The sequence below is a fragment of the Typopeltis vanoorti genome, chromosome 6 (genome assembly GCF_054136105.1).
Source record: "Typopeltis vanoorti isolate ZY-2024b chromosome 6, IOZ_Tvanoo_1.0, whole genome shotgun sequence".
Lineage (NCBI taxonomy): Eukaryota > Metazoa > Arthropoda > Arachnida > Uropygi > Thelyphonidae > Typopeltis > Typopeltis vanoorti.
In genome coordinates, this window is record NC_143554.1 from 87501515 (window position 1) to 87520191 (window position 18677).

An 18677-nucleotide genomic window follows, 5' to 3' on the forward strand; every position below is an offset into this window, starting at 1 on the left:
ATAAAAATTTAAAAAACAAAACTACTATTGATTGCCAGACTCAATGGAAAAGAAACATTGGACGAGTGCTTTAGAACACTTGATTGAAATTATAAAATTCCTTGGTAGCCAAAATTTAGCTTTTCGCGGATAATCTGATAAATTATATGAAAGGAATAACGGCAATTTTTTAAAATTAGTCAAACTGTTTGCAAAGTTTGATCCAGTTATGGAAAATCATGTTGAAAGGGCCCTACAACAAAACAATAGAGTACACTATGTGAGTAAAGACAGTCAAAATTAAATATTGGAAACTTTAAGTAATGCAATAAGGGATACAATTTTATTATCAATTCCAAAACCTAAATATTATTCCATAATTTTAGACTGCACACCTGATGCAAGTAAAACAGAACAAATGACCATTATTATTCGCTTTGTTTCCTGTGACAATGGAATTGTCAAGATCAGGGAAAACTTTGTAGGTTTTGCAGATATATCAGATTCCACAGGAAGTGGTTTATGTGCAACAATAATGAAACAACTAGAAAAATGAAACATTCCCATTGAAGACATGCGAGGTCACACGTGTATCATCCAGATGGAAATGATAATGCTAATTGATGTGACAGGTATTGATATTGGAATAGAAGTAAATGAATTTGAGGTGTTTAGGATATCTAGAAATCACAATGTGAATGTACCAATGGAATTGGATGAGATATTGGCCCATGTTTTTATTTTAGAAAAGTGCAATAGAAATGCATTGGGTTGTTTGTCTCAAGGAATGAAAAAAAACAAGGGGCAAATATGAAAGGGAAAAAATATGGACTCCAAAATATGCTTTTAAACAAAAATCCTCGAGCATTTTTACGTGGATGTGCTGCTCATACTCTAAATGTAATCATTAACGATGCAGCCAAAGTGAATGCAGATACAATTAGTTTCTTTGCAATTATTCAAGAAATATACAATTTCTTTTCATTCTCTTACAAACGTTGGGCAATCCTTTTAAAGTTCGTAAAAAAATTAACATCGAAACAGCCATCAGAAACACGATGGAAAAGTAAAATTAATGCAATCGACCCTCTACGATATCAGTTACGAGAACTTTACGATGCACTTTTTGAATTAAATAATGAAAATTTTAATAAAGAAACTCAGCATGAAGCACAAACGTGCTAAAATAAAGAACTACAAATTTATTTGCTCTCTTATAACTGGGCATGATTTACTTAACAGAATAAACCCTGCGAGTAAAATGCTTCAAGACAAAAATATGAACATTACACTTGCTTTAGAATCTATCGAAAACTTAAAAATATTCTTACAAGAGTATCGATGAGATACAAATTTTAAAGAAGTTCTAAAACGGTAAAAGAACTGAGTGAAGAGATGGACGGAGAACAAGAATTTAAAACTGGTACAGAAGTCCAATGACACGACAATTTGACTACGAGCATCATGACAAAACACCACAATCGCCAGAAGATAAATTTAGAGTGAATGTGTTTTATACACTTTTAGATGTTGCAATGTGTTCGTTAATAGAACGTTTTGAACAACTAAAAACATATGATAATTTCAATTTCTTGTATGGATTACTACGAAGATTTACGAAAAAATTGCGACGATTTAGAGATTCCCTTGAAGAACGGCGACAGTAAAGACATAAACGCAATAGAATTATATGACGGGTTATGTCCTTTCTGGAAGGATAATTTAAATATTCAAAACCCTTTCGATATTCTTAATTTTATTGTGTCCAATAATTTATCTTTCCCTAATTTTTCAATTTCTTTAAGAATACTATTAACTTTACCTGTTAGTGTAGCAAGTGGTGAACGTTCCTTTTCCAAGTTGAAATTGATTAAAACCTACTTAAGAACAAGTATGTCACAAAAAAAAAAGGCTTGTTAGTTTGGCATTAATAGCTATTGAAAATGATATATGTGCGGAATTAGACGTTAAGACCATTATTTCTAATTTTATGAATATGAAATCAAAAACCCTTAAATTTTAATTAAAAAAATTTCAAGTATATTTATGTAATTTAACTTATTTTCTGTTATTCTGTAAAGATGTTATTTTTTGAATACATATATTAAATGTTCTAATTATTCCTGAATTCTTTTCTTATTTTTTCATCGATCTTGAATTTCTTTTATTTTCCTAAAAGATAGTTCCACTTGTAAAAAAATTTTAATTTTTACAAGTTACTAAGAATTTAGTAACTTGTAAAATGCAAGAATTTTTTAAACTTTAGTTCAAATAAATTTTAACTTAAATTAAAATTCATTTTAATTTTGTTAGTGATTCGGGTTGGTGAGAAGGCTATAATCCCTGTATCATTATATTCAACGATTAAAGTGAAGTGGCTTTATCATAACGTTTGAGAATTTTTTTGAATATTCGGGTTTTTAACGATTATCCTGCTTAGTCAACACCCCAGGTTCGTTACATTTAGCGAACCCACGTGTGGCGGTTCTGTCAAAATTTATTTAAGAAATTTCAAATAATTTAAATTTTTATTATCGTAAAAGAACCACACACGCCCGGATGATTACAGGGGCGCCTAGATAGGCATTGCATGCGGGCGACAAAGACCCTAGCACTGGCTCTGGGTAAATGGCTGCCAGTTTAATGTGGCCAAGTGCATGGCGATACACTTCAGGAAGAGATTCTATATTGATGGAAGTGAACTGCAGGAAGCTGATTAGGCCAGAGAATTTGGTGTGATTCCAGACAGGGAATTGAAGTTTAAAGGGCATATTGCAATGGAAACCAAAACAGAACACAACTAACAAGAAGGAATAGAGAGGTTATTGTTCCCCTATATAAGGCCACATCTGGATGACTATTCTTGTAGAAAGGCTTAAACATTGATTATACATGCTTACTAAATAACTTAAGGAAATTACAACATACAAATTACATTGTAATTTCCTCAAGTTATTTAGTAAGCATGGATGACTATTGCACACAGATCTGGACTCCCAGATTCCATGGGGATGAAGTGGTAGAGGATCCCAGATTGGTAGTCTGAGGGCTTCAAATATTAACTGATAGGCATAAAAGAAGAAACATGATAGAAGCATTTACTTTATTAAAGGGGCTTTATAGGACTGACACTGAAGGCCATTTTTTTCAATATATATGGCAAGAAGAGAGAAAACCAGTGGAAGCTGTGTAAGAGTGTTGGGACTAGATATTTTGCTTGGAGAGCAGTGAATGGGTTGCCAGAGGTGGTGGTGGGTGCTTCATCAGTGAATGAGTTTAAGGAGAGATGATAGGTATTGTGTGAATAATGGATTGCCCATGATGAGTCTTCTGACTCCATGGAGATCTTCTTTTCAGCCATTTTCTGTCCATTGCTGAACGAAGGCCTCCTCCAGTTCTTTCCACCTTTCTCTATTCTTTACAATGGTTGACCAATTTTTCCCAACAAATTTTGACAGTTCATCACTCCACCTTCTTTTAGGACATCCTCTGTCTCGTTTCCCTTCTTTTGGAATCCAGTTCATTAGTTTAGTGGTCTATCGCTCATCTTCTCTCCTGGATAGATGTCCGGTCCATTTCCATTTTAGTCGCTTATGGTGAAGAATGATGTTAGTGATGCTAGTCCGGCTTATCTTTTAATGTGATGCCTAGCATCAACCTCTCCATTTTTCTTTGAGTTGTTGTTAGTTTATTTGCCAGTGCTTTTGTTAGGGACCAAGTTTCACAAATATGTGATGACTGGAAGTATACACTGGTTAAATGTCTTCCTTTTTGAATAGAGTGGGACATCATTGTTTTGAAAAATGCTTTTCAATTTTCTGAATGCACCGCAGACAAGTTGAACTCTCCTGTTTATTTCCTTTTGGAGTCCACAGTTTAGATCAATGAGATGCCCTAAATATGTATATGAAGAGACTCTTTCTAAGAAATTGTTTTCTATTATTTTTGTAATAGATTTCACGGTTTGATATGAACACAGATGGCTCCTCTATCTACCACAGAAGAGTACAACAAAACTATCACCATCCCATACATTAAAGGCACATCTGAAAAGATATCTAGGGTGCTCAATAAACACCAACTACGCACAGTATTTAAACCTTATGTAAAATTAGCAACTCTCATCCGTTCACCTAAGGACAAATGCACTCCTTTATCACATCCAGGAGTCTATGAAGTGCCCTGTTCTTGCCATCAAGCCTACTACGGACAGACAGGAAGAACTGTGGATATCCACCTCAGTGAACACAAAAAATATATCCGACACTTTTGCTATGGTAAGTCGGGTCTGGCAGACCATGCCTTGGATACCCCTGCACACAGGATCAATTGGAAAGAAACAAAAGTAATGCATAGAAGCTTCTACAAGTCAGAGAGGTTGTTCCTGGAATCAACAGAAGCCTTAAAACATACTCCAAACCTTAACAAGTATGGTTGTATAAATCTACCAAAGATTTGGGAGACAGTCATCTTAAGACCAAATTAATATTTATTACTTTTATTTTATTTCATTTTTTCAAACTTTCTAAGACTATCATTTGGACTACTATTTCAAAACTTTGAATTTTTTTTTTTAAACCTAGATGGCGCCATATTAGGACTTTAGTCTTGTGTTGCACCCTGCAATTACTTTTACTAGCCCCACTGTTACACCGGATTGTGGTTGTTTTGCATTTGTAACAAACTTTGTGTTGTGTGCTCTGAAGATGCTGGATATAATACCAGCGAAATATTAGCTTAAATATTTCTTATCCATCTGTGTTCATATCAAACCGTGAAATCTATTACAAAAATGTCTGATGAACACAAGCCTATCCACGCATATAAGTTTTCTATTATTGTTTTTTGGTGTTACAAAATGATTAAACATAATTTTAGTTTTTTCTTTGTTTATTTTTAGACCGACTTTTCCGCTTTCATGATATAGGTCTTCTATCATGAGATATCTATATATAAATAATAATTTACCAAGTTTGAATTGGATAAATAAATGTTGACTATCATACTAAATTAATATTGAAATAATATTAATATGAAGAAAAAGAAATTGCTTACCTCACTATTTAAATAACAGTAAAGAAATGATACAACTGCACCCTAAACATGTAGAAAAGAAATTGGTAAAAAATTTTTAAAAATAATTATCAACACTTTTTTTTCTCCTGCTGAAATTAAACTAAAATATTAACCTGTATTCTCAACAGTAACAAAATTAATTTATATATATATATATATATCAATCCCAAATATCACAAATGTGTGGGTGTGGGTGTATATATACGAGGGTGGTCTCAAAAGTTCTCAGCCTCGACCATAGATGGCAACACTATTGGCAAGATTTTTTTTCTAAGTTGGTACATCAGTCATAAGCATCCACGTGAAATTGCAAGTCATTCTATTAAGTAGTTTGTTTTATACAGCTGTCTGAAGCAAAAGTTGTCTAGATCCCTTTGTTGTTTGAGTACTGTGCAGTTATAAAATTCTTTGTAAAAGAAGGTTTAATGCCAAAAGAAATTCATTCGAAGTTCATAAACATTTATGGGCACTCTTCTCCTTTGTTTTTGACAATTAAGAAATGGACTGCCCAGTTAAAACGTAACAGTACCAGCCTTGAAGATGATCCACGTGAAGGATGTCCAAAAAGTGTAACAACACCAGAAATCATTGATCAAGTGCACGTTATGGTATTGGATGACCTGTGAGTTGACAGTGTGTGAAATTGTTGAGATACTATAGGCATTTCAAAAGAATGTGTAGGATATATTTCTGCATGAAGAATTACATATGAAAACGCTTTGCGCAAGATGGTGCCGCACTTGCTCCAGCAGATGCACTCACATAAAAATCTCTAAACAGTGCTTGGAGCGTTTTAATAATAAAACTGATTTTGCGTGTTGATTTAATACTATGGATGAGACTTGGATTCACCATTACACACCAGAATGTATACAGTGGTTAAATGTCACAGCAGATCAGAATCAAAACAGTGAACAGAAGCCAGTTCAGCGGCAAAGAAGACAAAATCGGTTCCATCAGCCGGTAAGGTCGTAGCATCGCGTTTTGGGATGCTAAAGGCATTTTGTTTATTAATTATCTTGAAAAGGGTAAAACAATAACTGGGAAATATTATTCCGATCTTGTAACCAGACTAGATGAAAAAATTCATGAGAAAAGACCTGGTTTGCAGAAGAAAAAATCATCTTTCATCAGGACAATGCACCTGCCCATGGTGCATTGGCAATGGGAAAATTAAGGGATCTGCACTATGAAATGTTGGAATATTCACCCTATTCAACAGATTTGGCTCCCTCTGACTTCTATTTCTTCCCAAAACTAAAACTCTTCCTCACTGGAAGAGTTTTAGTTTTTTTTTTTCCTCAGCGTTTTTCTTTGATTCAAGAGGTAATTGCAGCTGCAGAGGGGTATTTTGCAGATCTTACTGAGAACCACTACAGGGACAGGATAATGGTGCTGGAAATAAATGTATTAGTCTTAATGGAGATTGTGTTGAAAAATAAAAATTATTTTGAAATTATAAATTTGTTTTTTCATTGTTAGGTCGAGAACCTTTCAGACCACCCTCGTATATATGTGTGTCTATGTGTGTGATTCTACCTGTATGCTCCCACTGCTGGGTAAAGATGTGTGTGTATATATAGTTGTATGAAATGAAAGACAATCACAAATATCCATGCACACAGTGACATTTGAACCCACAGTCTTTTATATGGAGAGCGGATATGCTAACGACTCAGTCAACCACAACCAGGGTAGCTATATATATTAATCCCAAATATAAGAGGTTCCAAAATCTATACCACACTATTGCCATATATGTGTTAATGAACAAGAAGGGACCTGTTGAGTTTTTTCTCTCTTCAACAGCTGAAGGTTGTAATTCTTGGGGAACAACAGATACAGAAGGCTATTCCAGAGAAGGATAGTAATAAATAAATAAATAGGAAGGGAAATTGGTATTGAAGAAAAGATGGGATTGAAGTTGGATAAATAAGTGTTAATCAGTAGTTGCTTGCATTTTAATATACCTAGAGTGGAGTTAAGGAATGATGGATGTCAGTTCAGTAGAGTATCCACAGCCATATTTAAAGAAAAGGAATAGAGTATCCATGGACATACCTAAAGTAGAGGAATAAGGTAGAAACAGAAGGTCTGAGAGAAAATGATTTGAGTGAGAGAAAGGTCATCAGTTAACTGAACAACCCTGTTCTGGATAACATCAAGAATTTTTGGGAGGTTTTTGTGCATTACAAATATAGAACCAATATTCTAAGATACAGTTAATATGAGACTAAGTAGAAATGAATTGAATCAAGTTTATGAAGGATTAATATATGGACATGAAGCATTTCTTGCAGAAAAGGATGGAGGTATAGGTCAGCCCAGGAAAATAAATCTGATCCCACTTGGAGATATTACCCAGTGACAGCTTTCTTGGAATAAAAAAGAACTGCCAAGACTATTTTGGCAGTTCTTTTCCTATTGAAGAATGAAAAGGAGATCATTTATATAATTATACAGGGTGGCTCATTAGTCACAAAAGGGGTTTAAACATTTAATGATTTTTTTTTTGTTATAATGAAATACAGAACCTGTTTTTTTTTTTTTAATAAGTTATGAAAAACCATCATGTAAATGCCTTTTTTTATTCCATTTTTGTCTTCACAAAGATGGATCCTTTCTGTGCTGCCATATTTCATGACAGCTGTTAATGTTTCTGACTGCAGTGTCATAATCTCTGCATAAATATTCTCCTTCAGCTATTGGATTAGCTGGGACTTGTTTGCATACACCCTTTTCCTTCAGGTAACCCCCATAGGAAGAAGTCAGAAGCAGTCATATCTGGAGAGAATGTGATGGCCAAATAAATGCTCATTTTCAAAATAAAATTGCATGATTTTGGTTCATTGTTGGGTTATGAAAACTTATCCATGATTAATTTCCCAAATGTTCCTCAGAATATCTGAAAGAAAAAAATAAAATGAAAAAAATTAATAATCAAAAAAGTTATTCACATTTTAAACTCTGTCGTGACTTATAAGCCACCCTGTATAAAGAAAGATGTTGAACTGTACATTTGTCAAATGAAGAACGCCATCATCAGCAAAATTGTGGATCAGAATTTAAGGTTTGTGAGAAAAGATCATTTAAAATTTAGAGAAGGAAGATTGTGCACAAAAGTATTGAGCTTGATTTCCTGATATTCAATTCACAGATGCTATTTCTCAGATAATTAAGGGAAAGGAAGGAGTAGTGATAGAATTCCATTCTAAATACAAAAACTGGAGAATTTGACAACAAAACTCATTTGTTGTTATGGTCCCAAAGAAGGTTCTACTAAGAACAAAAAAGTGGCAGAATTTTACTTTTACTGTTTTTTTCAATCATTGTCATCCTTCCATAATAATTCTTTTTTCTGCTGGCTACATATCAAAAGAACTTTTTTTTTTTTTTTTTGCTTCATTAGTTAACTGCTGCTCATACAACACTTTGCTAACCTTACCAACTGAGTCATTTTCCTTAATATGTTCTTTGCACTCCTCTTGGAATTGACTATTACCATTCATCTTATGTTGCCTCCATAATACCTTCTTCCTCTGTACTGCATGCTTAATCTCTGCATTCATTCAGTCATTTCACATCTACTTATTTAACCTTCTGACCCTCAGAATATATTTAGACATTGCCTCTACTAGATAGTTCTTGAATAGCATCCAAGCAGCATTGATCTGCTTTCCACCCAACTCCTCATTCCATGCTACTGCTGCAAGCTGTCTCCTGAACTCCTAATCTGATGTAATGACTTCATAACTTGTGCAATGTGACCTCTGAATCTCAAGTCCTTTTCCACCACTTCTAGATCTCTCATCTCCTCTGTCTCCTTTCCCCATCAAGTGTATACCATTATTGTCTAACAAATTTCAGAACCTTACACTTTGTAACACTAAACTGACAGTTCCACTTGGCCACTCATACAATCTACTGAAGTCCTCCTGTAAGGGTATGACATCTGCCCAACTCCTCACTTTTCTCTCCAATTTTGAATCATTTGCAAACAGCTAGTCCGGGTAGTGGCCCTTCCCTTAATGCATAACATTATACATATCTGCAAGGAGATGTGTTTTGCATTATGGAAGATACTAAGATAGGAGTAATGTTAGCTTGGTCCACCTTTGCTACGAGTTTCCCGGTGTTGTACTACCTTACCCCAGTCTTGAAAATATTTTCAGGTGCAAACTTTGTTTGCTCACACTTGGATAAAGGATTAAACTAAATTTATTATAGCTACATTCTCCTAAATTCTATGCTATCATATACTGCCCTATAATGTCTATCTGTCAGTTAGTCTCTTATCCATGTTGTCAGCTTCATAACTATCCACATTTGCTCCAGTTTACATAATAGAGTTCCATGTGGTATCCTGTCAAATGCCTTTGCAAAGCTCGCAGTGTCACAATATAACCACTTCCTTTATCCAACTCAAATGTCACTTTATTATAAAAAAAAAAGTGAGCCAAGTACTAAGGAAGAACCTGCCCTTCATAATGCCATGCCATCCTACTTGATAAAATATATTCCTAACCACCCATTCCATTAACAACTGTGTCTTGGAGCCTCCTTAATCTAATGGAACTATTTTCTCCTCTTTCCACACCCTTGGGACTTTGCCAGAGCCAAGACTTAAATTAAACAGATTGTTCAAAGACACTACCAATTCTATTGCACATTCATATCACAGGAACCAATATCCCATGGCTGTATCCACATGGTTTGAAGATATAAGATCATGGACAGGATCACATGGCTATGCAGAAACAAAAAGGAAAGCCACCAGAGAGAACTGGAAGGACATGGTGTTGCACCCCTCTCACTGTGGAAGCTATATGATGATGATTTTATTTATTCATGTGGATTCTCCCCCCCCCCATTCCTTAGGACTGGTTGAGCCCTCCTAGTGAGGAATTAAGTATGTATTTTATAACTGTAGATCCATGTGTGCTCACAGACCAGTTTGCCTGTTCTGAGGAACAAAAAAGCCCGAGTTTCTGAGTGAAAAAAACTCTCTACTCCATATGAGACTGGCCAACTCACCTTTAGTCGAAAGAGACCAGATAAAGGTTACTCACAAAATTCGATTCCTGTCCATGACAGGAATCGAACCCAGGTCTTTTCACACCAAGGGCTTTGTCTATACTGACTGAGCTATGGAGGCGCATGATGATGATGTATTCACTTTGATATTCTGTAATACCCTAAGTACTTCAGTTTGTATCTCTCTAGTCTCTCATTGGTCTGTCTCTGTTGCTCATCAACAACTGCAGTGTCACCATCCTAAATGATACGCTCTTGCAAGACTCATTAACTCAATGATTTTTTCTGTTTCTGTCTTACCTTCCTTTTTACTGTCAACATTCATTTAAAGTTATTCTTCCATAATCATTCTTCTCCTTACTTATAGTGAAAAAATTCTTTTGGAATTTTCTTTAGTTTGCTCAGCTGATTTACATTCATAATCTGATTTTGTCTTCCACATGTTTGTCATGTGTTACCTATGCTTTGTAATGCTGAGTACCTCCCTCCATTTCTTTTTTTTTTTTCCAGCTCCTGTTTACTGATACTACTCATGGTATGAAGTCAAATATAGCTTCTTCTCTAACACCCCTTAATCATTTCCCATGTACTATTATCATTCTTTGCTTTCAGTTTCTTATGGCATAGCAATGCTTTAAGCTGACTCCAAAATTTGGCATAATCATTTTTGTAGTTTCATTATAGCCCATTGTTAGCTGACCTTAATTCATCATGAATCACATTTTAATCCATTTCACTTGTTAATATATATCTCCAACATTTATCATTGTCATCAGTGCTATTGTTCCACCTTTGAACTTGGGAAACTAATCAAATATTTGAATTATGTGCACTGTTTCTCAGAAACAATGCACATAATTGTTTCTCATAACAAACTAATTCCCTATGAGTGTTTTTCCCATTGTGCATCAAATTTTGCTTCTCATTTTGAAGCAGTTCATAAGAGTTTCACATTAATTGCAGTAGAGTCATCATCTGGCAGTTAGTCCAAAAGTTTTTTAATTGTACTCCTCATGTTTGTAAGTATATAAACATCAATTTTTCATATTTTCAAATGACACATGTACATTACAATAATTAGTTTATCCTTATAAATAACATGTTTTTTTTAAAGTGATCCATGAACTGTGGGTAGGCTAAAGCTTTTTATATTTTTTAATTTTGTATTTATTGTTTACAAAATCCAGAGACCAAACATGGTGTATGTATATATATATATATATATAATAAATTTAGTTTAATCCTTTATCCAAGCGTGAGCAAACAAAGTTTGCGCCTGAAAATATCTTCGGGACTGAATATGGTGGGTAAGGTAGTACAACACCGGGAAACTCGTAGCAAAGGTGGACCAAGCCAACATCATCCTATCCCAGTATCTCCCATAATGCAAAACACATCTCCTTGCGGATATGTATAATGTTATGCATTAAGGGAAAGGCCACTACCCAGACTAGTTTCAACCTTTATTGAGGTCTCTTCAATGGGAGCCAGGCCCAGAGGTGGAGATACCAGGCAGAAGCATTAGCGAGGTCATCCTTACCTACAGGAGTTGCCAAAAGGTGTGCCACCTTTTTTTTTTTTTTTTTTTCATTCCACTTTAGTCTTCCAATAAACAGGGGCAGTAGTCTCACATCAGGCAATGAAATTTTCATTTCCCACCTAAAGACAATCACAAACATCCTTTCAAAAGCAAGATTCAAATCTATGGCCTGTTGACTGGAGAGAGTGTGTGTTAGCCACTCTGCCAACTAGGCTAGCAAGTCAATATTGGATTATAAGTATATATCACCATCATCATTTTAAGCCTCTGTAGCTCAGCCGGTATAGGCGAAGCCCTTTGGTTGGAAAGACCTAGGTTCGATTCCATCTATGACATGAGGAATCTTTATCTGGTCTCTTTCAACTAAAGGTGGGTTAGCCAAAAAAAAAACCTCGACCATACAGAGGTGGAGGTTTTTTTTTTCCACCCGGAAACTCAGGTTGTACCTCAAAACAGGCAAACTGGCCCCATGAAAACACAAATGGATTTAGTCATAATATGCGTATATATATATATATATATATATATATATATATATACACACACACACACACACATACACACATCCTTCATTAGGAGGGCTCAACCTTCCCCCTCCCAAAGGGACAGGGGAAAAAGGAGGGGGGGGATCCCATATGAATAAATAAATAAACCATCATCATTGTCAAATTCTTGATATGTGCTTCAAATTATGAATAGGATATTAGATAGCGATAAGAACAGCTCACACTATTACACATTTTCCATTGGCCACTTTCTTCCAAATTAATCTGTTAGGTCTCCAATACTGTCAGATATCTTTCAGTCTTTTAAAACATTTCTAATTGCATCAATCCATCCAGATGTTGGTCTTCCTCCAGATCTTTTCTTGCCATCCTAGCATCAAACACCTATTTTTCCAACCTTTCTCTGCCAATTCTTAAGTCACCATACATCTAAGATTAGCACTGCTTGCACATGTTCCTGAATGGTAGCGATGTTAAATTTCTTCCCTGATATCTCCACTTTTGATATGATTCTGCTATTGATTCCTTCTATTCACTCCAATTTTCTTTGAATCTCTAGTCTTTGATCAGCTATTTTATTTCTAAACTTGCTCTCAGGTCTGTAAGTTAAAGCTGGTTCGAACCTTGTTTTGTATATAGCTTGTTTAATGTTTTGATTCCACTTCAGTTCACTCTTATTCCATATAAATCTATTCAAGTGGCTCTCCACTTACCAACTGTACTTACTCTGTGGTGTATTTCCATATTTAATTGCCATTTTCAATAAAAACTGCCCCTAAATAGTTAAAAATGTTTGACTTGTTATATAGGTTCAAAATTCAAAATGATGTTTTGATATGTTCCTGCATATTTTCATAGACTTGTCATTTTCTATTGCTGAATTTCATAGGAAATTTCTTATAGTAATAATTCAATATAATTAGGAAATCTTGCAGACTTATGCTGGATTTATTTGGGAGTATAACTTCATCATCCATATAAAGAACTGAGATTAATATCTCCAATTTTGATATAGGTTTAATGTAACTTTCCTTCATAATGTGATCCATATAGATGAATAGTAGTGGAGATGGTATGCATTGTTGTCTCACACCTGCAAACTTACAATTTAAATACAGAATATTATTATCCTCATCTAGGATAATTATAAAAATAATGAAAGGGCCCTCCTAGACTCATCTAGGAGGTCCCTTTTTTCATACACACAGTCATCATACCATGCCTTAAACATATTCAAATTCTCTGCAGACACCACATTCTCAGGCAATGCATTCCAATAATTCACAACTCCCCATTCTCACTTCCTCCTTATACAGCTTCCAGGGATGACCTCTTGTTCTCCCCCAATCTCCTGCCATTTTATGAAAAATCTCTTCAATGTTAATCCTATAACCACCCCTTACCCATTGTATGTCGCTGTCATATCCTCCCTCTTATTCCTATCCACTAGACTCTGAAAATTGCATCGTCTTAACCTTGCTTTATATTCAACATTCCAGAAATCAGAAACTATTTTGGTCAATCACCTCTGGACCCTTTCCAACATCTCAATCCTTTTGAAAACCAGCTGACAAAATCTGTGCACAGTACTCCATATGTGGCCTAATCAGAGCCTTATACAATGGAACCAGAATCTCCTTACTTCTACAAATCAGTGTCCTCTACATCATCACCAGAATTTGTTGTGTTGTCCTCACAATTTTGGCAATATGTCCTCTAAATTTTAGATCCTTGTCCTCCATCACCCCATGATCTCTTATTTCTTCCAACAATATATCCCACCAAAAGTAAATTTACATTCCATTTTTGTTTTCCAAATTTTAAAATCTTACTTATCATAACATTGACCTGGCATCCCCACTCTCATTCCCATTCACTCAGTCTAAAGTCTTATTTTAAGGCCACAAGGAATGCTCTATGAAACTAAATGAAATAGACCCTGACAAAGATGGAAGAGATTTTCACACAGTATAACCTAAAAATTAATTACAAGAAAACTAAACTACTAACCACAAGTAAAGGGAAACCCACAAAAAGAAACTTGCAAATAAATAACCCAATACAATAGGTAATGTCCTTTAAAAACCTTGGGAGTCTCATCACGGAAGATGCCAATAAGATATAAAAGCAAAAATAAGCTTGGCCAAAAAGACATTAATAAAGGATTCAGCATTCAACTAAAAAGAGACTGGCAAAAACATACATATGGAGCACAGCATTACATGGTTACAAGGCTTGGACTTGAACAAAACGTTACCAAAAAGTTAGAGAAATTTGAACTTCACTGCTAGAGAAGGATGATGAAAATTAGTTGGAATGAAAGAAAGACAAATGAAGATATCCTAAACATGGTTCAAGAAGAACAGTTACTACTCAACCACATTAACAAGAGAAGAAATAGCTTAATTGAACACTATCTGAGGTATGGACGACTGGTTACAGAAATAATAGAGGGAACAGTAGAAGGGAAGAAGCCAAGAAGCAGACCAAGAATCTCCTATATACACAATTTAATGATAATAATGAGCTAAAAACTGTTAAGAAATAAAAAGGAGAGCACAGGATAGGATGCTGTGATGTACTGTTGCAACCAACCAATCTTCAGATTGATGTGCCCAGGAAGAAGAAGACAATACTCAACTTTTCTGGTTTGTGATTTATATACATTTCATAACTCTTCACCCTCTTATTCTTGTAATATTCCTTTCACATCATCTTCTACTTATGGATCTCTTGCTTAGTAAGGTTGGACATCCATTTTTATTTGTTCTTCAAATAATGCAGACACATTCACATACTACCTCATTTGAGTACTTTTTCAATGCTTCCCATGCATTGTTGATATTCTTTCCATTCAATAAATGATACCATTGACTAAAGATAGTATTCTCCTGAGTTGGTCATAATTTCCAGCTTCGTATAGTTAGGTACTTCCTAGGACAGTACAGCATGATCACTGTCACTGGCAGCAAAACATTCACATCCTTAATTGAGTCGCCTACTAATATTATATCAAATCTAATACTATTTGATCAAGTTTCTGCTTCTTTATTCTTTCATGCTGCTTGAGAAAGTCATCTCACATCAGATCAATAAATTTGCTTTCATTATTATCAAGTGATTTCTCTTTTATCCAATCAATGTTTGAATAATTTAAGTTGCCCATAATGATTACTCATTTACTACCCATCAGGGTAATTTAGCAATGCATTTCATTGTCCCCAGCATCTGAACTACCAGGTCAATAGCAACACCCCCACCACCACATATTACTTTTCTTTTCTGTTTCTCAATTACATTTGCCATATCTTTAATGTGCTCCCAAGAAGCTCCCAATAATTACTTTTTCTTTCTTATATTCTAACTGACTTACCCTTATTGCTAGTATAATTATTTGGTATATAATGCATTAATTATCTTATCATAAAATGCAAGTAGATTGTAAAAGCAAGCCCTCCCTTCACAAACCCATGCTGAACATCACAGAGAATCCTATGTCTATCAAAACAGTCCTGTATTATTTTCTTAACCTCTCCGATATCTTTAATTGCAACTCCAGATATAGAGGCTGATTTATAATTGGAAACTTCTGTCCTAAACCCACAAAACAGACACAAAAATGACAAAATAGCCACTGCTTCTTCATTGGCTATTTTATCTTTTCTCCCTTCTTGAGGCACCCTTTCCACTTCAAGACCCTCATTGAATAACCAGGTCAAAAAAAATCACAGTCAGCCCTTTTGCACACTGCCTAAAAATATATTGTGGTATTTCATCCATTACTACAGCCTTATTAAAATCCGGCTCACACACCACTTCATATACATTCATTCTTCTAATTCTTCAACTTCGAGTTCCCTCAAGCACTTGCCTCTTCTAGAAGGGAGAACTGTTATTCTTTTCAGTAAATTTAAATAATTTGACATTTGTACTTTGTACTTTCTGGTTTCTATAGTCTCATCCTGAATTATATAGTGCTGTTTAACCCCCCCCCCCTCAATCGGCCATGACTACAGATGATCAGCTAAATCTGGATAGGATTCTGTAACACTCATTGGATATGACTACAGATGTTCAGCTAAATCTGGATAGGATTCTGTAACACCCATTGGATAATAACATGGATAAGAAGTGCAATTTGGTCTCACTATTTCATCCATCTTGTCCAGTAGGGAGGTTAATTATTCAAGAACTGAAATAAATAAAAGTTAAACAGTGCATGATGTAGGCTGTTTGGTTGTTGAAATTGAAACTTAATCAGATAAACCTAAGAGTCCAGGGTATGTATTTATGTCTGTTACTATATGTGTTCTTCTAGCTGGTTTGCCTTCTTGAGGAATAAACAACATGAAAACAGTTTCTGGAAAGGGGAAACCCTGCCACCTCTGTATGATAACTAACTCAGCCTCAGCTGAAAAACCTTAATATGCAAAGATTTTTAAAGAAATTAAAGAATGCAAAACTTCTGTGATGAAGCTGACAGAATGTTTAAGTAGGCTGCCAAGAAACTCAACTACAATGGCTATTCAGGAAAATGTTTTCAAGGTAACACGATGTGACTGATATGTTGAATAAGTGAGATTCATATACAGGTATCTCGATTAACGCGGTTAATTAATCCCTCGATGTTATTGCATTAATCAAATCTAATAATCAGTGGTAAAAATTACAATTCGTCCATGATCGATTACTGTATTAATAATTCATTTTATATGGTACTCTTTTAGGAAAGATAAAAAATGAATGCAAAGTAAATGTTTAATAAATACTTGTACCTACATTAGGTACTGCAATTTTTTTTTATCGAAAGAAGTTATCAAGAGTCATTCGAACAGTTTTAGTTTTTTATTTCTTATCGGCATAAATTCTACGATAACAAGCAATAAAACAAAGAAAAACACTGCAAATATAAAACATGATGGTACAAATTAAGTGGTTATTGAATCCAACATTATTTCATAGCCAAATATAGAAACTACAAGAGTTTCATGCCGAATATATAAAAACTAAAAGTTTTGGTGGATGCAAGCATAAGCAGCCTTATGGGCAACTTGTAGTAAAGGTGGAGTAAGCTCCAGATCACTTTCCTTAGTATTTTCCACAATGTAAAACACATCTCCTAGAGGACATATATGATAAATAAGCCTTTGGCTCTCTATTTCAGTAATACGTGATGGTTTATTTATTTTCAGTTACAATCTAAAAATTATTGCACAAAGAATAAAAAAAAAAAACTAAACCATACCAACATCGGAGGTCACGGTATATCTCTCAGATACAATTTACTGTCAAATATCACAAACCTTTACATAACATGTGTTAAACCAATCTGACAGCAAAAATCAGTGTGGAATATCATTCATAACATATGAATGTACAGCTACTCATGACCTCCAAGCTATACACTGAATTGTGTAAGAATATTTATATTAAACATTTTGCATATATGTCAGATCAGCTGCGAGCTCCGCAGGGTTAGAGGCGCGTTAATCAAACTCTTGCCACGTATATCGAGGAATTGCCGCAATTAATTTCGCCACGTTAATCAAAAACCATGTTAAGCATGGGATACCTATACAGTGATATTCTTGGACTTTGCAAAAGCATTTGAGGGATTCCACATGACAAACTGGTGCATAGGCTGGAAAAGATGGGGAAGACTGGGATGGATAGTAGACTGGTTAAAAAAATAGGAAATTATTTCTCTGAATGACACCAGCAAGTTGTGAATGGTGAGACAATGTCTCAAGAAAGAAAGATAACTAATAAGATAACTATGCTACAGAGTTCTGTTCTTGGGCCAATATCATACTGTTTAATTCATGTTATGATATTTTGGTGTGGATTGATTGGGGGAGGGGGATAATCTTCAATTGTTTGTTGATAATGCAAAGTTGGGGAGAGTTATAGGGAGTAATGCTGATGTTAACTCCTTTCAGAAAGACAAAAACAATACTTGGACAAAATATTAATAATTACTATGTCTTTAACTTACATACAGTTGTTTACTTATACTAGATGTATTTTTGTCTACATGTTTTGCTGTCTACATGGCTAACAGCATCATTTGGGAGGCTGTTTAACAAATAAAAAAATGATAAAAATTAAATATTTTCCAACAGCAGTTAATATCTATAAGTTGAAAAGACTAGAATGATAGTTTAATCATAAGTATCATTAGATACTTGCCAATGCTTGACTTTGGAATGTTGGTTTTGGGAAGAAGTAAAGGGATTTTACTTTATTAATACAGAAGGGATTATGTATACATACATACTGCAGTATGAAGTGTGAGCAAAGAGAAGAAGAGGCCATCCCTACATTTAAACTGAGGGTTGCAGTTTTAATGTTGATAAGTATAAGTTGTTGCATCTTGAAGTACAGAGTATAATGCTGTGTATTGTATTGGTGAAGCTGTACTTCAGAAGAAGGATTAAATTTAAGATCTGGAGATGTGGCCTTAAATTCAGAGGACACACTGAAAGAGTTGTAAAGACTACAATACAGCATATGGCTGCTATGATAAGGAGCATGCCAACAAT

General features: G+C 34.7%; 1 protein-coding gene across 1 annotated transcript in view; it reads right to left on the bottom strand.

Annotated features, from left to right (window-relative positions):
* LOC150105672 (secretin receptor-like) overlaps positions 1-18677 on the bottom strand; it is a 244613-nt gene that overhangs the window by 18271 nt on the left and 207665 nt on the right. Inside the window, exon 13 of the mRNA XM_090394527.1 lies at positions 5035-5076. Coding sequence (XP_090250653.1) covers positions 5035-5076 — 42 coding nt within the window. The remainder of the gene's footprint in view (positions 1-5034; positions 5077-18677) is intronic.